Raw genomic sequence first — 21,557 nt, 5'->3', positions numbered from 1 at the left:
AGCCTAGAGCACTGGACAGACTAGAACACTGGACAGGCTAGAGCACTGGATAGCCTAGAGCACTGGACAGGCTAGAGCACTGGACAGGCTAGAGCACTGGACAGGCTAGAGCACTGGACAGACTAGAGCACTGGACAGGCCAGAGCACGGGATATGTAAAGGAAGGTTCTTTTCCTAAAGTGTTAAGCCATATCCATGCATTTTTCTGGTAAGAGAAGTTCATGGTTTTCGGCACCTCAGAGGGTTCTAAAAAGGCAAGAATCACCAAGTTTGCCCAAATCATTACCACGAAATGGGGAAACTTAGTGTCTTACTTATGTTTCTATTGCTGTAACAAAACACCATGACCACATGACTTACAAAAAAAAAGCATTTAACTCAGGCTCACAGTTTCAGAAAGCCACAGCCATCTTGGTGGGGAGCAGAGCAGCACGCAGGCTGGCATGGCACTGGAGCAATTAAATGCTGAAGTTCTGACCCGCAGGTGGGGGTGGGGGAACATGGAGGGAGTGAGGGAGATCACTGACTGGGAATGGGGTAGACTTTGAAACCTCAAGACTGCCCCCACCCACTTCAATGACACATGTCCTTCTCAAACAGTTCCCAGGATGGCAGAGAACCTGTAGCCGAGTCTCTGGGGAGTGTGACCCACAGCTGGCCCAGGCTTTGTTTCTGCAGAGCATGTGTCCACCACTGTGAGCTCAGTCCAGAGAGCAGGAGGTCTCCCAATGAGGCAATTGTGCTTCTCCCTGGTAGACCCAGAAGGGAGCCACACACCATCACAACCTGTAAGTGGTAGCTCACCTGCTGTACAGGCCTCAAAGATCAGTCCCTCACCCCTTGATTAGGTGGCTGGTCTTCAGGGACCTCTTGACAATGTACTACTAATAGGGAGCATGTGGAAATGTCTGTGGCTGCCACAGACATCCTGCCTCTCTGAAGCTGCTCTCTGTCCTCTCTAGAGTTCAGTCGCAAGACCTGAGTCTAGATGTGAGGCCAGGAAAGAGACTAATGCCTGCCTGGATTCCTCAGTTCTGCTCAGAATTGGAAGGAAGGCTATTTGTTTTTAAACAGGATCTCATGCAGCCCAATCTGGCCCCCACACCCCAAGTTCCAGGATTACAGATACGCTCTACACCTAGCTTTGGAATAAAGTTTTAAAAAGTGAACAGGGGGAGGTAAGGGACTAAGGCCACACAGAATCCTTCTCACACCTTACTGCTTTCTGGAATACCTGGGACAAAGTCTCTAATGTTGATGGTTAGAAACCTTTGAAGCTTGGCTCCCACACCACCTCCTACCTTCTTCCTTCCTCTGCCACCTTCCCCTCATACCCAGCACCATTTGCCAGTGAAGTCTCACTTCTCCCCTAGGCAGCTGACTCAATGGCATGCCTAAGGAGTCCCATAATCTGCCCCACTGAAGGGCAGTGTTGCTCCAGGGGAGCTTGATACCTTTTCTTTTCTTTTCTTCTTCTTCTTCTTCTTCTTCTTTTTTTTTTTTTTTGGTTTTCCGAGACAGGGTTTCTCTGTGTAGCCCTGGCTGTCCTGGAACTCACTCTGTAGACCAGGCTGGCCTGGAACTCAGAAATCTTTCTGCCTCTGCCTCCCAAGTGCTGGGATTAAAGGTGTGCGCCACCACTGCCCAGCGCTTGATACCTTTTCTATCATCTCCTCTTCTATCACCTCTGAAGCTTAGCCTCTGGTTCTTCCCCTGAGCCTCTCTTAACTTCCAGAGTCAGGGGAGCATGGGCAGAGGCTGAGTAGCAGGAAAGAGTAAGCCATTGATGCTGGCACAAGCTAAGGGCAGAAAACAGGGTTAGGTGACTGCAGACACACAAGGAGGGTCCAATCTGCCCTCTAACAGCTGAATGATAAACAGACATTTCTGAGACAAGACTGGAAACCAAGTCACCAGTTACAAGGGAGCTGCACAGAGACAGTGCAGCCTCATGAATTACCCAGGATAGTCAGAGGAAGCAAAGATGACTGAGCCTTTTGATCCTGAGCCATGAAATCCAAGATGTAATGAGCCCAGGACTGGCAGTATCGTAGTCCCAGAACTCAGCAAGCTAAAGCAGGAGAATCCCAAGTTTAGGACCAGCCCAGACTATGATGGGAAGCTTGAGAGAAGGCACACAAAGTCTGGGCACATTTGCTATGCTCTTAAGGATGTATAGTATGCACCTCAAACTCACACGAGATTCAAGTGGTTCATGAGGAAATGGCCAGTTGCTGAGGACAGAGCTCACATGTATGGCCATAGAGAGACTCTGGGCATGTGATGGGCATAGTAAAAAAAGTGCCCATTAGACATGTAAAAACAGCTTAGTCAGGATCTCCACTACACCCAAGACTGCTGTTGGTGACCTGAGGACCAGCACCCAGTGACATCACTCACTCAGAATAACCAGCCACAGGAGTAGAGCCCCATGATGTCAACAGTGACATCACAGTGACCCTTGATCTGCCCTGCGGGTGGACAGTCTCCCCCAGGATCCTGACCCTTGACTCAGAGACTTCTGTTAGAAACTGGGCCTGACCTTCAGCTATGTCACACTGGTGATCATCAGCTTTGGGAACAAAGGGTTAAGACTATAGTTAGGAATCTGGAGTGTGAATCTTGTGTGATGACCATCAGCATAATAAAATACAACTTTTGTTAGACCAACAATGTGTATCTACCTCCTTGCTCCCAACACGGCCCCTTCCATGTAAGGGCATAGCCAAGAAAGCACCATCCCTGGATACCCAATCTGCCAGGCTTGGGTTTTGAACTCCCTCCCCAGCTCTGAGCCTGTGGGAGAGAGAGATGTCTACAAGACACATCTAGTTTAAGTTATTTCACCATAGCAGCCAAACAGGTTAAGACCACACTCATGGAGAAACGTTCAACAGCAGCTGATGCCTGGCTGTGGACCAGGGAAAAAGAGGGTCAGAAAATAGACATTTGGGGAAAGGCACTGCTTAGCTCAGTGTTCTCAGCCTTCCTGCTGCTGTGGCCTTCAACACAGTTCCTCACGCTGTGGTGACCCCCAACCATAAAATGATTTTGTTTGGTTTTGTTTTTGTTTTTCGAGACAGGGTTTCTCTGTGTAGCCCTGGCATCCTGGAAGTTACTTTGTAGACCAGGCTGGCCTCAAACTCAGAAATCCGCCTGCCTCTGCCTCTGCCTCCTGAGTGCTTAGGATTAAAGGCGTGCGCTACCACGCCTGGCATAAAATGATTTTTTGCTGCCACTTCATAGCTGTATTCAGAACCACTGCCCTAGAGGGCCTAGACTGCCCAGGACATTCCAAACTGGAGAGATCAAGAGGGTGAAGAGCCTGCAACTGTGGGCTGGGAGGAAGTGAGGTTCTGAGAGCATCTGGACAGGATCTGTCAGCATTTACCACCACACTGTGAGAGGGCTGATGTGCTGTGTGGCTTCCAATGCAATTTAAACTCTGAGTTCAAACTACATGCTTAGTTTTAAAATGTCTTGTTTACCATGATGACTAATACATCATCCTAATTAATTAACTACTATCCCAAGGCACACTATGCATTAAGTGGGAGATCCATCAGTTTGTTCACAGTGGCTAAACTCCTGGCCACCTTCTTGTCAGAGCTAATTGGACAGCTGCCGAGTCCTCCCTGTCGTCTACTGAGGAAAACAAGCCTTGCTCACCCTGCTCACTCTCATAATCATCTTTAGGCTACAACTGCTTTGGGAGAATGTCTCAAGCCACTTTCCACATTACCGCAGTGTGTTTCAGTGACAGGCAGGGCTTCTGCTTCGCTCTCCCATGTGCCAGCAGGATGAGTTGTCTGAACCATGAGGGCTGCATTCTGTCACCCATTTCTAATGAGTTCCCGATGATGCTGCTAGGGAAGGGCACCCTCTAGCCACTGTTCCTGTGGAGAGGAACGGGAAAGGCACCAGGGGTCTGATCTCAGCACTAGGAAGCTGCCCTTGGAACAGCAGAATGACAATAGTCGCATACTTGTGCCCTCCCAATACTGTTGCCAGGAGGGACAGTAGTATTGCTATTAGGTGACAAACTGAAGCCCTGATGATCCAACCAGCCTGATTTCAATCTTCAGGAACCACACGATGGAAGGAGAGAACTGACCCCTTCACGTTGTTCTCTGACCTCCACATGCATAGATGTATGCATATTTGTACACACACACATGCACAAAGTACTACTACATGTTATTAAGAACATTACAAAGATTTTTAAAAAGAGACTTAATTTGACACAAATCCTATTCTTGGCCCCATCTACTCCAAGAATAGGAAGTTAAGATTGCTTAATCCTCCTAGGAGGATGCACTCTAGTTGTCTGTACACATTCAATGTTTTCAAATCCAACTCTTCCAGATTGTGATGCTTACCAGCTTGGAGTAAAAGGAATGTGGGAATAACAAATGTTTGTGGGAAGAATAGAGTGGAGATTTCAGACTCTCATGAGAACCCTCTAGAACTAAGCCTATATTTCTGAGCTGGTTCTCTCAGAGGAACCTGGTCCCTCCGCAGTACAAGCTGTGTGTCTATGTCTGTGACAGTGTTTTCTATCTGCCCCAGGATGCTGAGAGGGTGGGGTTCTGGAACAGAACCCTGAGGAAATCGGGAGCAGGCCAAGAGGATCAGAAAACACTTCACTTGTGAAGGTCTGCATGAACAAGGGCCTTCACTGATTTTCTTACTGTGAAGCCATAGCAGGGGAACATTTATAAGCAAAGATCAGAACCCAATTCTTGGACCAATGCTGTGTCTCAATAAGGCACGGTGGCATCCACTTGTGATTCCAGTACCAGCCCGGGCTACAGCAGCAAGGAGCCCAGATCTGAGTAGGTATCCAAGCCCCTCCTGTCATGGTTCCTACAAAACAGGCACTTGGGAGCTCAGCAGAAGATGTCATCACGTTCCAGTGTGTCCCTGGATATATACTTTCTTGAAGCTTAACTTTGGATTCCAAGTGTGCTGTTTTACAATCCACTCTGCTAAAGTATCTGTTTCCTGAGAAGTGTTATGAAACAATCTTACATTTGCCTGCTTATCACCAGGGACCAAGACCTCGGGAACCTGTAATGATACCCGTTAGCCAGAGACTATGTTAGTAATCTTAGTTTTGAGCTCCGCAGAGGTACTGTCCATCTAATAGGCCCTGAAGGGCTGGAATTTCTGAGGAAGCCTTGGCCTTGCTTCCGTCTAGATTCCCCTCCCTCTGCCCCTCCCATGAGCCAGTCATATTTTCTTAGGAATGTGGCCAAGAGCTTGGAACCCAGCCAGAGGTTCACAGTGCCTGCTGCCTGCACCATCAACCAGAACAGCTGCCCAGTGTGCACCCTGAGAAGTCTGGGCTTCAGTAACTGCTGGCAGCACCCAGCACTCTGTGCCAGACTACAGCAAGCCGAGGGTGAAGCCCAGCTACACACTCGGACCCTGAAACTTCCATTAACCAGGAGCATAGCTTGACTCAGAGCCTGACCCTGGGAAGGGGGCTGGGAGGGGGCCTACCAGAGTTGGAAAGCCCAGATACATGGTAGCAAGAACCTTATCCAGTGGTCTAGTATCTGCCCTGGCTTCAAGGCTTCCTGAACACACAGGTTCCTCAAGGGCTAGACCCAACAGAGGAGCCACTGTACCCAGACGGCCCTTTACCTAGTCCCTCTCAGCCCATCAAGCAGTACACATGGCCACTAATGAAGCCACCACACACTTCTGTTTTAAAACTGTTTTGACATAATTTATTGTGTAAAGCTACATCTAAGAATAAATATGTTTAGGTAAATAAATGCTAACACTTTTGTATCCATAGCAAGGTTTGAAACCAATGAGTGTGAGAATAGAGCTCTGGGCAGAATAGCATTAAAACAAGTGTGGTAAAATGTGTTTAAAGTGACTACCTGAGCCATGTGATGTTTAGACCCACCACAAACCCCATGCTGCATCATCACCAGCTACACAAGATCTTCACCATGCAAAGTGAACTGTCTGGTAACCACCGACTCCACCTCTCCCCTCAGCCAGCCCCTGTACCACTCGGCTTCATCATTCTGATTTTTACCAAGTTAAGATCCCATGAAAGTGAAGTCACATGGTGCTTGCTTCTCTGACTTCTTACTGCACTTGGCACAATGCCCTCAGGTTTTCTCTACAGCGTAGCACTTCAGACAACACTTCTCTTTTTAAAAGGCTGACTAATACTCCACAATGGAAACAGCTTGTTTATCTATTCACCCTGTACAGCATCTGAGGGGCCTCTACCTCTAGGTGATGAGTAGTGCTGCTATAGAGGGGAGGGAGGAGGAGAGATGGGGGGAAGGGAGGGGGTGGGGACAGGGAGGGTTCTCTTCAAGACCCTGCTTCCTGTATTGTGTGGTGAGTCTTGTGGTCTTAGACTTCACCTCCTGCCAACTTAAGGTTTTACTTTTTGCAAGATGTTCTCCAGCTGGGCGTGCGGGTGCACGCCTTTAGTCCCAGCACTCAGGCAGAGGCAGACGGATTTCTGAGTTTGGGGCCAGCTTGGTCTACAAAGTGAGTTCCAGGACAGCCAGAGCTATACAGAGAAACCCTGGGGGGGCGGGGGGGGGGAGAGAAAAAAGAAAGAAAGAAAGAAAGAAAGAAAGAAAGAAAGAAAGAAAGAAAGAAAGAAAGAAAGAAAGAAAGAAAGAAGCCATCCCTGGGTGGGGCGTGTTCTCACTGTGCTTTGAATAGGTTTCCCTGGTGATTAACAGTTCTGTGCATATTCATGAGCTCATTGGCTGTTTTCACCATTTCTTTGAGAAGATGTCAATGTGAGTGTTTTGTCCATTTTTAAGGATTGAGTTGCTTTTGTTGGTCCCAGGCCATCCTTTATCTGTTCCTCCGAGAAACACAGAGATGGCTAACCAAGGTCAAATTCTCAACAGATAAACAAACCAATACTACAAGTGGAATACAACAAAGCAATAAAAAAAGCACAATAAACACAGCAAGCTGAGAGTACAGAGTGAAGAGCCCCATGTTCACAGACCTGGTCACCAGGTCACAGTTCCACAGGGAGCTTGGTGGTCACCAAGGCTGGAAAAAGAGTTTGACCCAAAGACTTCACAGGGAGTTTCTCCTTGGGTAGTGGAATGGCTGGGCATCCTGACTGTGGTAGGGTTAAATAAGATCTGCTTATGTTAAACAGAGTTTTACAGTGTGAGGTTTAGAGCATTCTCACTCCGAAGAAAGCTCTCTTTGCCCACAGAGACCTGGCTACGTTAAGCACCACCACTCCCGGGATGCTAGCAACCCTCAGGGCTTCATGAGGACTGCTACCTGAACCAAGTCTGGCTGAACTAGGAGACAGTGTTCACAAATGCTCCATCACTTAGGAGGGGGATTCACAGCAAGAGAGAGCATGTGAGTATCAGGTTTCCTTGGGGAGTAACCATCCACACTTGCTCCAGCAGAGCAGACCCTACACAGACCCACAGCCTCCTTTCACAGAGGAGACACAGACAATGTAGAGGATCTACAGCACTAGGCCCATTCTTTGCACTGTCTGGAAACGTCCGTTCCCAGCCTAGTGGTGACAGTAACCTTCACATTCTGTGATGACCTAAGCCTATGTGACTTCCTCAGCAGAAAGAGTTGTCATCCCATTAAGCTGGGACCTGAGGACTTTGGCTACTGTAGAGTGGGAGTACAGTGCAGGTTCCTATCCCAGCTCCTATGCTTCAAACACAACAGCTCCTACAAGCCTGTGTTTAGGGTAATGAAGAGAGACAAGGCCAGACCATGCAGAACAGCGTGCCTTTGATCCAGGCCTTTGGTTCTGGGATGACCTCAGAGAACTAGTATGTTTAAGCTTCTGGACAAGTCCAGGCAGAAGCACAGACAACTGAGGGGATGCTAATGAGGAGAAAGGTCCTGCAGCTCCAAGACCCAATGATGAGCGTCAGGGCTGAATAGCTTCATCTCCTGGAGACAGTTCAGTGCTTTGTGCCTGAGGCATGTGGTCGGCCCAGGAAGACGTAGAGCAGAGCAGGACACGGGATTCCTGAGTCTGTGTAGCTGGGACAGGTAATCTTGGGAGGAAAATACAGGGCACGGATTCCCTTGACAGGGCACTCGAGTCATTTGTAAATTACCTGTTACAGAGATCTGAATAATCAACAGCATGGCCAGATGTGTGACTGAACACAACGAGAGCCTGCTCCTCTTGGCCTGCGGCCTAACTATACCCATCCCTAACCAATTTTAACCAAAAGAAGCAGGGGAAGAGGGGCTCGGTGTGGCCCAGTGGTAGAGTGTTCAACTTCTGTGAGGTCCAGGGCTTCATCTCCAGCACAGAGACTCCAAAGCACTACAAGAGCCAGAGACCTCCCTTTCCTCTGAGGATTGAAGTACGAAATATCAACATTTTTAAATACATGATATTAAGGGCAGAAGGGCCTTAAATAAGAATGAGCCTCATGTCCACTCTGCGCTTCTCAAGTGTTCAGACTTAGCAAGAACCCTGAAGTACCAGAAAGCTCATAGACGACTTCCTTCACACTATATGGCAGACCCACAGAAATGAGGGAGATCCCACAGCCACCACTTGGAAGAGCTGGCAAAGAAAATCTGGCTCTGGGCCCTCAGGCCACACTCAGCCACTTCTGAGTGGCCTGTCACTGTCTAGGTGAAAAAATCTCACAGCTCACAGGGTACTGACTTCACTGCACTGGGGCAGTCCTGGGGTCCCAAGGAGAATGGATCTTCTTGTAGCCCCTGCTCAGGTTCTCTCCACCTCTACCAGAGAGGAATATATAGGAAAGGCTCAGCTTCCTGCACACAGGCACTGGCTAATGGATCCCTGGACTTCTGAAGGGCAAGCTGCTAGGTACTCGGTGACACCCCCAGGGCCACTCCACTCCCAAGCTGCTTTTCTGCAGGGTTCCCAGCCCTTCTGAGCTGAGGACCCAGAGGCTGATTTGCAAGTCTGTAGGCAGATGTGTGGTGTTAGTCCGTTGGAGATGCAGGAAAGCCCCAGGGGAGTCCCAAGCTGAGCGGTTTCCAAGACAAGGTCTTAGTGGTGCCTCTGAGCCACCCCTGTGACTCAGCAGACCAGTCCTGAACCCAGGGTCTAGATACAAAGGGGCAGGGAAGGGAAAAGCAGATTCCCTGCCAGTGTGTGCCTACAGAAGGTCAGTTACCTCCCCTAACACTACCTCCTTTCCCACAGCTGTCAACTGGTCCCAAAGCCTGCTTACTCTTCAGTAAGAAGAGAATCAAGCAAGCACCGGTCTGTCTGCAGTGCAGTGTCTGGCACAAATGAGAACGTGAACACTGGTCACCCCCTCCCTTACCTGGAACAATGTTGTGTAGCCTCAACACCTTAGGTAAGACAGAGTCAGTAAAACCTAAAGTAACAAAAGAGGCTTGTATCTGGGCAACACTTGGGAAGCTACAGAGGACTCCGCATACATCTGTGGGCTGAGGAGTCGGGTAAGAACATCTGCTGCTCAAGCATGAGGACCTGAGCTTGGGTCTCTGGCACCCATAAAGAAAGCCAGATGTGGCCCAGGCACAAGCCTAGGACCCCGTGGGGTTGAGGGAGTAGAGAGGGAAAGATCCCTGTGGCTTGGTGGCTGTCAGCCTCACTGCAACACCATCAGCACGCCCAATAACTGGGAACGGAAGGCAGAATGACCAGGTGTGTTTGTGGTTAGTCTCAGTTGTATAGTGAATTCAACACTAGCGTAGGCTACGTGGTCCCCATCTCAACAGGGCACAGAAGTAAGCACCAGTGACTCCAGTACTCTATAAATCCTGAGGCAGGAGGACTGCTGTAAGTTTGAGGTCAGCCTGTGTTACACAGTGGGTTCAAGGCCAGTGTAGTATACACAGCAAACCCCTATCTCAAAAAGGAAACAGGAAGGGAGAAAGAGGAGGGGTGCAGCTGGGGTTGGGGGTGGGGAGTAAGTTCTCCCAGGCTCCAGGACCTCCCTGTACAGAACAGTTTCTTCTCAAGCTGTCTGTTGCCCTTCATCCACAACCCTGGAGCAGCCACCTCTCAGGCAGAGGGGTGCCTGGACACATATAAGTCAATCTTTGCCCACACCCAGAGCTAAGAGACGGGTACCCTCAGCACCAGTGAGACCTGGAGAAGTAGTGCGCACGCCTGTGGGCTTTTACCTCTGCCCCACTCTCTGTATGAGTGTGCATTTTAACTGCTCCAGATCTCCAAGAACAGCCTGTAGCTTGGAGTACTCCACAGAACAGTACAGTACCTTTCCTCCACTGTGGGGATTAAGTCACATGTGTGGAATGCTTTCGGCAGAGCCTGGTACTGGCACGTGGTGAATGCCTAGTGACTGTTAGCTGCTACTATTATTTTTACTTACTGAAAGGAGGGGCTGAGAGACATCAATTCCAAGGCCCCACACAATCATCCATTTATCTGTTCATAACCAGCCACTTGAGGGAGGACAGCCACATGGACTATCTATAACTAGCAAATAAATCCTGCCATTGATTCCGATCAGGAATCTCCTTTGTTTGTTTCAGGTCAGTGACGTGCATGGCACTTCAGCTGTCCTGCCTTTTCCCTCCACACGCACCTCCCAGAACCCTGAACACCGCCCTCCTGCTCTGCCTCACTTTAATCCTTATTACATTTATTTGTGTTTCAGAGGACACATGGCACACATGTGGAGGTGTACAACTTGTAGGAGCGAGTCTCTCCTTCCACCACTGGAAGGGAGGGACTGAACTCATGATGTCAGACTTGGAGACAAGGACCTTTTACCTGCTGAGCCATCTTGCTGTGTGCCTGGGAACCACACCTGCCAGACTACAACAATGGCGAGCATTTCTAGAAGTTATAAAGTGGGGGCTGGAGAGATGGTTCAGTGGTTAGAGCACTGACTGCTCTCACAGAGAACCTGGTTTTAGGTCCCAGCACCCACATGGCAGCTCACAGCCAGTTCCAGGGGATCCCACACCCTCTTCTAACTTCTATGGGCTCATGCATGCATGCAGTGCACATACATGAGTTCAGGTACACAAACACACACACACACAAAATATTTTCGAAACTACAAAGTTAAGTACTGAAATGGACTCTTGTTCTGAGCCAGCAGACTCCATTTCCATGCTTTCAAAGTAGGGTGGAGCTCTGACCCAAAACTTAATTGGTAGTGAAATGACTATGGTTCCGGCAGGCAGGGGGTGAGCAGAGAGTCATTCAGGGCCAATGGATGCAGTGGGCTAGCTAGAGAGGCAGAAATGTGTTTGGTAGGGAGCATGGAGGGCTCTGTATTGTGTTTCGGACAATAGGGAAAAGGCTGAAGGAGGAATTACCAATACAGACCCAGGATGTCTTGGCCACCAGGCCAGCCTCCCACTACATCTCGCATAAGACACTCAGGCCCCATGTCAGAAACAAAAGGGGGATAGAGTCCACCTTCTCTGGCCCCTCAGGACAGCAGGTACCTCCAGCCACCCATAAATACAGCTGAGAAAGGCTCCCAAAGAATGTTCTAAGGAACTGAAAAGGCTTAGCAAGCAGCCAGCAGGGCACCTACTAGGGACTTGTTATGGGCAGCAACCTGCACAGGTTGGTGGCCCCACTGCTGGTAAACACCAGCATAGTCATTGCTCTATGAAGGGTGATCACTACATGGAATTCTTCGCTCCCGTGCAGAGCAAGCAGTAACTAAAACAGGGGCTCGGAGTGCATGCTGCCAAGTTACATGGGTCTCTGCCTTACCCTGGCTTAACACTGACAATCTGCTCTTTCTCCTGCAATGGGAGGCTTGAACTTAGGGTCTTATTTTTGGTTTTGGTTTGGTTTGGTTTGGTTTTTTGAGACAGGGTTTCTCTGTGTAGCTCTGGCTGTCCCGGAACTCACTTTGTAGACCAGGCTGGCCTCGAACTCAGAAATCCACCTGCCTCTGCCTCCTGAGTGCTGGGATTAAAGGCATGCACCACTACCGCCCAGCTTATTTTTGTTTTTTAAAAGACTTACTTATTTTATCTATGGATATGAGTGTTTTGTCTGTGCACCATGTGCATATTGTGCCCAAGAAGACCAGAAGGGTGTCAGATCCTCTGCAACTGGAGTTCCAGATGTGAGCCATCATGTGAGTGCTAGGAACTGAACCTGGGACCTCTGCAAAAGCAACCAGAGCTCTTGACTATGGAGCCCCCTCCGCAAGCCCTAAGCCTAGAGTCTGTGTATGACACACTTCTTTTTTCCCTTGGCTTCTTTTTTTTCTTTTTTTTTTTTGGTTTTTCGAGACAGGGTTTCTCTGTGTAGTCGTGGCTGTCCTGGAACTCACTCTGTAGCCCAGGAGTCTCACTGTACTGCCCAGATCAGTCTCAAACTCCTGGGCACAAACAGATCCTCCTACTCATCAACTTTCAAATGCAAAAACCCTGCCCAACGTACACAGAGAGGAGCTCCATCCACTAGACACCCCTCTTCAGAGACGTCCTACCAACTTGCCAAGAAGCAACCTAGGTAGCCATCTAAACCCAGGGGAAGCTACATGTAAAGTCAGTCAGGGCTGGGGTGTGGCTCAGTGGTTTGGCATTTGCCTAGCATGTGGAAGGCTCTGGTGATAACACTAAGTTTACCTCTTTTTCTTTTTGTCTTTCCCTTGGATCAGCAGTGCGGGGATGAACTCATGGCCTTGTGCAGGTGCTTGCACCGCCCTGCCACGCCCAGGTCATCACTCTTCCTTTGAGTAAGTATGGACTGGGTACCTACTGTGCGCTAAGCTGGCTAGTAGCCAGTGGTGGACATGCATATCCCTCCCGGGAACTAAGGATCTAGTTAAGGCTTTGTTGATTGTTAACTTGCCGACAGGAACCTGGGCTCTGGATTCTGAAAGAGTTAAACAGTAAGGTACCACTGCTCACTCAAGTATTGTGCGATGTCTTTCCCAGGAATTTGCTATCTGCTCGGGAAGGGAAAGCACTAGGCATCATGAGGCCAACTTTGGTGGAGGAAGCTTGTGAGGCCGTCCGGGAAGTGGTGGGCACTGTTGGTAGACGGACCTCTGAGGAGCCTCGAGGGCAAGAGGAGTTGAATTCAAGGCAGCCTCCCCACTAGTGTTACTCCAGTGCTGAGATCAAAACCTTGTGCAGGCTACACAGATGTGAGCTACATTCCCATCACCTGCAGCTGTTCTCTTAGGGATGAAGAGGACCTGCTGTCTTAGACAGCAGTCAGGAAACACTAATTCAGAGTCCCAGCCCTTCTAGGAGCTAATGGATGAGAGCCTGAGAAGGAAAGAATCACCCAAGGACACCGTTTCAGATGATCTCAAATGACCAAGCAAATGACAGGCCCAGCAGATGACAGCTCTTTTCCAATTCACAGGCTGGGGTGTGTTTACCCATAATACAGCCCTTGGGGTGTAGTGGGTGACTGTCAGTGGAACACCTGTCCCAGCAACAAGGCAGGGGTGGGGGTGGGGGTCACGTGGGTGTGGCACGCACTGTGGCCAGGCCTCTCCTCTTTCCACTGTGTCATCTTACTATGGCAACAGGCAACACATTGGCTGGACTGAGGTAAGACCCAGCCTGCACTAAGAGCAAGCTGCAATCTGGGCTAATTTGGGAAATGGCTTTTCTGCAAGCTCATACGTGAGTCATCTTTCCAAGCTATCGTCTCCTGGCTACAAGGAATCCCATTCAAACTGCCTGCCAACAGCTGCACAGGAGGTCAGGAGACACTGAGGTCTGCTGTGGCTGATTTTAACACATATTCTCTCTTACCTCCCTATAGTGCTGTAAATGTGGTCAATATTACAAAAATCATAAGCAGCCCCAGAGTCTGGTTGAGTCTACATTAACTAATGTGTTGGTTTGAGGCCATTTCTTTTCCCTAAGATGAGAAAAGAAATGTAGAAACATAAACTAACGGGGCAGACGCTACCATGTCCCTCATGACACTGAAATATTACAGTGTCACTTACAGACAGAAAGGGCTCAGTTCCCCATTTTACTTCCCTAAGACTGTGATCTTGAGCAGTAACCAAACCCCAGGCCTCTGCTAGCCACAGGTGCACCATGAGGAGCGCTACCCTCACCTCCAGCTGTGACAAGGCTGAAGTGAAAGAGGGGGGTCTACAGACAGCCCTGTTTTGCTGTTACCGCTGGCCTACCGCCTTGGGAAGCCCATGTTCCAGAGGGCTCCTAGAACATGGGAACATGACAGGGTGTCTGCCAGTGAGGTACACAGGAAACGTTGACTAGGCAGGCCAGTGAAGAAGCATGGAGCTTCAGAATTTGTGTCAATAACCCCAAAGCACTGAAACCACAAAGACTCCTAACTTATGGGAAAGGGAAGTAGAAGCTGATTGGTTAAGAAAGGTCAGTACCCAGTGACTGCCCATTAAGAAAGTGCACAGGCCTGACTTTCAGTATCTGCTCTGAGAAGATACACAGTAACAAGTTCCACTGGAAATTCCCTTTCTGTCTGTAACAAGCCTACCTGTGAGCATTTGAAAAGCACAGCACATGGACTTTGAGACCCATGTTTATTCTGTCAGTGGGTGTGTTGAGGGAGCTAGTGGCCATCCCACTAGTCCCAGCAAACCTCCCTGCAGCCCCTGGGTGATAGCACTGGCCAGACAGTTTAGTACATGATGAAGTTTATAAGCTGGGTCAGAGAGGGAGGAAAGGGATTAGAACACCACAGGACCTTTCAATTCCTGGAGGCCCCACTGTCCCAGGAACAAGGTGGTTGGTGACTGGAGGAATGAAGCAGAGTGGAGTGGGGCAGGCAGGGGTAGGGCTGAGTGGAGCTACAGGGATTCCCTCCACCAGTGCAGAGACCCTGAAAGCCATTCCCCCAAGGAAACTCCCTGCCCCTCAGCAAGATCCTTGAACTCTCCATTTGTTGCAGTAGGAGTTTACAGTCACCGCTAACACCCTGACTCCAATCCTATAGTCTCCTCTGCCTGACACACAGGACACGGGACGGTGCAGCCTTCACGGCAGGTCCCAATCCCCAGAGCTACACATAGCACATGGCAGAGCAGGTGCTCCATCCATGCCAGATGAAGGAATGGAGGAACCAATCAATGAAGGAATGGGGCAAGAGTCAAAGTCCAGGTCACAGCAAACAGCTGTGAATCATCTCTGCAAGTCAAGCTGAAAAATGTCAATGGTCCATGTGGACAAGGGGACTCAGTGATGTGTCCAGCAGGGAAAAGGGCAGGGACCCAGGGCAGACAGCGCCCACCCAGCTCCACATGAAGGTACACACAGGAGTGAGCTCTGGGTTCCAAGAGTCTCAGTCTCTGGGAGAACCAGAAACGTGTGGTTTTGAGCCATCTCCTGGTTTTTAAGTACTGACTGACAGCTCTTCTCTTTCTTGGGAACGCACATGGCCCAGTGGGCTCGAGTCAGCTGATTACTGCCAGTCTGGCATTAAGGTCCAGAAATGTGGGGGCACCTACTCTCGTCGCTCGTGTCTTTGCCGGAAGAGACAAGGGCAAGCAGAAGCACGCAGCACAGGCCCCAGGGGCCTCACCTCGCCACGTCTCCCAGTGGTCTCCTAGAGAACTCCTTTAGCCCCTGACCACAGTATGCCCTCATCCCAACTTTCCTCCTGACCCTCCTAACTGCCAGCCCAGTCACTGTCCTGGTCCTCCTGGGCACTTGGAGAGGAAGGGCACTAATGCTGCCTTCCTCACCTCCACGAAGCACTGAATTCTGATGACTGCCACAGGCAGGGCTGCAGGATGACTGAGAGACAGGTCCAGAGGTGTAAGTGAAAGTGATCAGGGAAGGCAAACTGACTAGAAGGACCAGGATAGGGGCGTAAGATTTCTGCTCACTCTAAATCCTTAGACTCCCACCCCACCCCCAAACCCCGAGAAGAAAACTCAGTAGTCTGTTTTCTGAGGGTGAGAGAACACAGGCACATTTTGGAAACACTTCTGTTGCTTTGAAGCACAGGAAACAGCAGCAACTGTTACTGGGTGTGGGCTCCTCTGTAATACCTAGAGACTTGTCACCTGGCTGAATAAAGAAAGGTGTCCCTCCAGGCACACCATCGCTCATGCGTAACAGCAGGCCCACTTCACAACCAAACAGAACATGTGGCGGACTGCACATCAGGTTCACCTAGGATGATCCACAGAAGCTTCAAGAAGGTAAGCCCTCACGGCAAGCATACCCTAATCTTCCGCCATCTCATCTGTGATCCCCAGCTATGGCTGCCAGAGAACTCTCTCACCCCTAGCTGCATCTCCCCAAACGCACCTTCCTCCCAGCCTTTCTGCAGCCCTCTCCTGCCATTTCTCCTTCATAAGAAAGCCTTGCAGAGACTTGAAGTGCCAGGGTGGGGTGATACCCTGGGACGTGGGGAGGTGGGGTTACCTGCTCAGAGGAGAAGGGATGGGAAAGGGATTGTGTGAAGGGGTGACCTGGGGGGGGGGGAATGTAAAAAAAATTAATTTAAAAAAAGAAAGCCTTTCTTTTCCTGGCCTAGTGAACAGTGCACTGCAGGACCTTCCACAGCTGGGTTTAGAATATTCGTGGGGTCTGGCAGTATAGATACCACTACCAGCCCCCAGACAAGCTCTTCTAAAGAGGGCACTGCGACAGCCCCTAGCAGAGGATAGTGGCCTGGGAAGGCACAGGCATGACCTCTACTGAAAAGGCCTGGGGTTGAGACTGAGTGGACAGCTCTGTCATTCTGAGCTGTGGAAGGAAGCCCGTGAGATGACAGACAGCACATGCCAGCCCCTCTACTTCCAGGACTTCCAAATTTTTCATATGACACATGCTGTTCTGAAAAGAAAACTCAGCTAACACTATTTAAAATGTATTTTAGATGTATTTATTTCATTTTACATACAAGAATTCTTTGCCTGTCTATGTGTCTGTGCACCACCACATGTGAGTCTGGTGCCCATGGAGGTCAGAAGAGGACATCAGACCCCCTGAAACTGGAGTTAAAGATGGTTGTGAGCTGGCACGTGGGTGCCAGAAACCAAATCAGGCTGCTCAGGAGCAACAAGTGCTCCTGACTGCCGAGCCATTGCTCTAGCGCATCAATGCTATTTTTAAATAAAGTATCCAAGTTTCCCAACAGTGCCATTCGGATGAGACACTATCAGGAGTTCCTAAGCAGGGCTGCACAAATGGGTCAGGGATATTTCCAGAGCAGCACGTATTCAGGAAAGCGACTCATAGTCACTAGACAAGGCCCCGGGGCAAGAGGACAAGGAGACAAACCCCTCAGAAACAGCATCTGAAAAGGAACAGTCCTGCCACAGGAATGCTATCCTGCTTCTTGTCAGAAGACAGATGTCAATACCCTACCTATGCCCCTTGCTGGGTGGGCTACAAACATTCACTGAGCCTCTCTGGGTCCTGAAAACAGAGACCATACTCTGGCAGGCAATCTTCAAGTACGTTTAATAAACAACACAACCCAGAGACCAAACACAGAGTGAAGACACATAGCTCAATAGAGAATACCAAAACGTTCTTCCCTGTGTTTAAACCAGGGCTGCAAAAGTTACATTCATTGCTGGTTGGTCCCCTGCTAATATACATCCAAATATCCTCAAGTCCACCTATGAAATGGCAGCTTCCAGAATTAGTGCGGCCGAATACCTTTTCAGGTTCTTACAAGTCTGCCTTCTCTACTAAGTTTCCAGGATAACTGGGTATCCCCACTGTGACAACCCCCAACACAGGCCCTGGACCACTCACTGCTTACCTTACCTACCAGCCAAGAACCCGCCCTCCCGTATAAGGAGTCCCTGCTTGACGGCTAATTAAGCTCTGGGCCCCATATGCACAACAGTAATTGACTCTCGGGAGTATCTAACTCCCAGAATATGCAAGCCGGGGGGCGGGGGAAAAACTGGGAGGCGACTCCCCAAGATTTCCAGGAACACACAAAGAGATGAGGTTCGCACCAAGATCGCATCCACCGTATTCCCCCATCCCCAATGACTCTCCACTTGCCCTGCTTGCAGAGCAAGGCAGAAATATTAGAGGACAACTTGGCTGCTCCCTGAAACATCGCTCCAACACACCCTAGCCTGCTGTCCTTTGAAGCCACCGAAGTGGACACTTGTGGTTAAACTCGAGGCTCATTAGGAGTGACACATTTTATAACTGGACTGCCGATCACCTCTGGAGCGCGCCTGCTCTTCTGCATGCGGTCGGGGCCAGGCCTCCTAAGGGTCCCGGGCTCCAGCCATTGTGGGAGGTTCCAGGGAACAAGGCTACAGGGACCTCCACTAGCTCCCCCAGAATCCTGCTAGCATCACGGGCCCCCCGCCGCCGGGCAGGCCCGGTTCAAAGATGGCCCTCGCGGCGTCACTGCCAGGCTGGGGCCCGGACTGGGGGTCTAGCGCACGAGGCCAGGAGGCGCGCCGCCCGCCCGCCCGCCTCACCTGCTTTCTCGATCTTGCCGGACATTTCCGGGCTGCGCCGGAGGCCGAGGCCGCTGCTCATCGGACCCCGGCCGGGCCGCTGCGGGATAAGAGGCCGGCGCGCCCGCCGCTCTACTGGACCGGTGCTCGCCGCGCCTCACACTCGCGCCGTCATGGCGAGCTCCGCGCGGCCGCGGCTCGTGCGCTCGCCGCCCGCGCTCCAGCCCGCACCGGGCCTGCCGCTCCGCCGCTCCACCTCCCGCGCAGCCGCCGCTCCGGGGCCGCGAGCCGCCGGCCGCAGCGCCGCGCCGCCGCCCGCCCGCCGGCCTGGGCCCCGCGGCCACGGCGCCACCTGCCGGAAGCCCGCCGCGCCGCTCCCGCCACAGCGCCCCCTGATGGCCCGGAGCCGAACTAAGCCTGGCGCGAGGCGCAGCGCCCTCTGCCGGCCTGGAGTCCTCCGCGCCACAGCTCGGTATAGACCCCACCCCTTTCCTCAGACACAGAGAAGAGATTAAACCTATGACTGACAGCTCCAATTCAGGACTTCCGCATGCCCTCCCATCAAAGATCAGAGCCCTCGGTAAACCAGACTTTTCCATCTCAAGTTGTGGGCTAGCTCTCCATGTCTGTTACCCAAGTTCAACATCCTCCTCGGGCCCAAAGCTCCTCTAATTGACCCTAAACTAGACTCAACAACACTGAAAACACAAGAAGCCTGCTCAACAACGTTTGGGACTGCCACCCACCTTCACTCTGCCATTCCCCCATACATACTATGTGAGTCTCAAGGGCCAGTGAAAGGCAGAACCTTTAGCCAGATGTGGGCCCTGATCCTCCAAGCCAAGGCTGAGGCCCAGACCTGGAGTGACACAGAAGATCTGGTTTGCTTTGCTCACGCAACCCTCCAATGGGAACATACAGCTTAAAGAGCAGTCTTTTCTAGTATGCAAATGAGTTCATTTACAGTTCATTTTAGGCATTCAAAGAACCTTTGCTATGTACGATGTGATATCCTACCACGACTAACCCAGTGGATTCTTCCCTTCAAACAAGCTCATGAATAGGTTGGAGAGTCAAATCATATCATTAAGTATTAGTGAGCAATACGTTTTAGCAAGACAAGAGATACAGGGAAGGGCGCTCCCTGCTCACTGTTTTTAGCTAAGATGGAATTCACATCAGCAGCAAGTGAGCGCGTACAGGTGTGCACGAGGAGAGAGAGAGAGAGAGAGAGAGAGAGAGAGAGAGAGAGAGAGAGAGAGAGAGAGAAAGAGAAAGCAAGCACTAGGCTAGGGACCATCCAAGATAGCAAGTAAAGGCAACTGCTGCCGAGCTTGACTAGACCTTACACGGCTGAGGGAGAACCAATTTCTGCAGTGTTCTCTGACTTGCACACACACACATACACACAGACACACAGACACACTATGTAACTTAAGAACACTTAGAAGTGACTTTGCCTCTAGATATGTAAGCTAGTGGTAGGACAAACCTTGAGAGATGTGCAGGGAGAAGCTCAGGGTGACGGATGCCACCAAAGATTTCTATTTCCATCTCCCTATACTCTAAAGTCCCCCGATTCTGTGACTGAGGGCTGCCTACAATCGGCAGCCAAATTTCCAGAGCCACCAGTCCAAACCTTCTAGGGGTCAAAGGCCAAGCCAAAGATTGGCAAATTCATTTCCCTTTTCAAGTTGACAAATGGCTGCTCGGGTCCACAACGGCTCTGCTCTGCTCTGGTGGAAGCTGCATCAGCAAGGCAAAATTGGCGAATCGCTCAAGGCCCGCCTCCCCAGCTCTCCCTGGGTGCTTAGCCTTCCAGACTTCTGAGTTCAGAGCGTCAATATTTCACGCCCCAAATTCTGAAGCGAGGAATGGAACAATAAATGTAGGCGCAGTCAGGTTTGAGGTTCCTAAGAACAAGATCAAATTCATGTGATAAATTGCTGCATATCAGATAGCGAGGAATTTGCAAAAAGTATCGATGCAAGCAGACTCGTAGAACTTGCTTCCTAAGGGTCCAAGGTGCTCATAGCCATAGTAGCACACACACAGGATTAAGAGACAGCTAATCGAGGGTGAAAGCCTCCCTTTTCCTTGCCTTAACTTAGCTTGTCCTCCTAGGCCACTGCAGCTGTTCTTGCCCCTCCTCTCCACGGTCGCGCCACCATCTTTCGGGTTTCTTTATTATTCACCCTTAGAACCCTTCCTGAGGCCCCACAGTACCAGCTTCCTCCTGGTTATAAACCAAGTGCTGGCTTTCGTGGTCAGAAACTCAGACAGGAGCTGGGTGTGCACACCTTTAATCCCAGCACTTTGGAGGCAGAGGCAGGTGGATTTCTGAGTTTGAGACCAGTCTGGTCTACAGAGTGAGTTCCAGGACAGCCAGAGCTACACAGAGAAACCCTGTCTCGAAAAACCAAAAAAAAAAAAAAAAAAAAAAAAAATTAAAAAATTTTTTAAAAAAAAAAAAAAAAAACCCAACCAACCAACCATCAAACAAACAAAAAAACCAATCTGATGTGAGGGGCTGGGGAAGATGGCTCAGTTGCTAAAGTGTTTGTCATGCAAGCATGAGGACCTGAGTTCAAATCTCTGGCACCCATCAAAAGCTGGGCACAGCCCTACACTCCTGTAATCCTAGTTCTGGAGAGGTTTGGAAGAGGGTCCTGGAGAGTCACTGACCAACCAGGCTAGCCAAGAAATGAGATCCAGTTTCAATAAGAGACCCTGTCTCAGAAGTGTAACTTTAATATTTTCAATCCTTATTTTTAATGATGGCTCTTAAACGCTTTAACCTCCCTTTTAGCCCACCACCCACCAGAGGTAGTGGAAAAGAAAGGATGCAGGGAAGTGGACCTGTATAGAAAGGTTCTTTGGAACAAATCCCATCTGTGTTGTCTGGAAATCGGCAGTTCAGTTCACAGGTCAGCAGGCAGTGGTTGCTCGATCCACTCGCAAACACTTATGGATACATCAGTAGCTCAGTTCAGTAGTGTTGGGATAGCAAGCACGAATCAGCAGCAGTGGCACTATCTAGCAGAGACAGCCATGCCTCAGCCTCAGCTGGAGTCAACAGGAGGGACCAGGAGGGACACCAGGAGAAGTTGCACAGCTAGCTCTACAAGCCAAGCTCAGCCCTTGTCACTGTCAAGTCTTTTTTTTTTTTTTTTTTTTTTTTTTTTTTTTTTTTTTTTTTTT

At 50.1% G+C, this 21,557-nt stretch overlaps 1 protein-coding gene across 5 annotated transcripts in view; it reads right to left on the bottom strand.

The window, feature by feature from the left end:
* Rapgef1 (Rap guanine nucleotide exchange factor 1) overlaps window positions 1-18,721 on the bottom strand; it is a 118,975-nt gene extending 100,254 nt beyond the window's left edge. For 3 of the 5 annotated variants that reach the window (XM_021181566.1, XM_021181628.1, XM_021181609.2), the window contains exon 1: window positions 18,378-18,721. In XM_021181566.1, the coding sequence (XP_021037225.1) occupies window positions 18,378-18,438 (61 nt within the window). In that variant the 5' untranslated portion in view covers window positions 18,439-18,721. The remainder of the gene's footprint in view (window positions 1-18,377) is intronic. The other 2 variants (XM_029474628.1, XM_021181600.2) reach the window with 1 other exon arrangement.
* Window positions 18,722-21,557: the final 2,836 nt, after the last annotated feature.

This window comes from Mus caroli, chromosome 2, assembly GCF_900094665.2.
Source record: "Mus caroli chromosome 2, CAROLI_EIJ_v1.1, whole genome shotgun sequence".
Lineage (NCBI taxonomy): Eukaryota > Metazoa > Chordata > Mammalia > Rodentia > Muridae > Mus > Mus caroli.
This window is presented reverse-complemented; position numbering and strand designations above follow the sequence as displayed.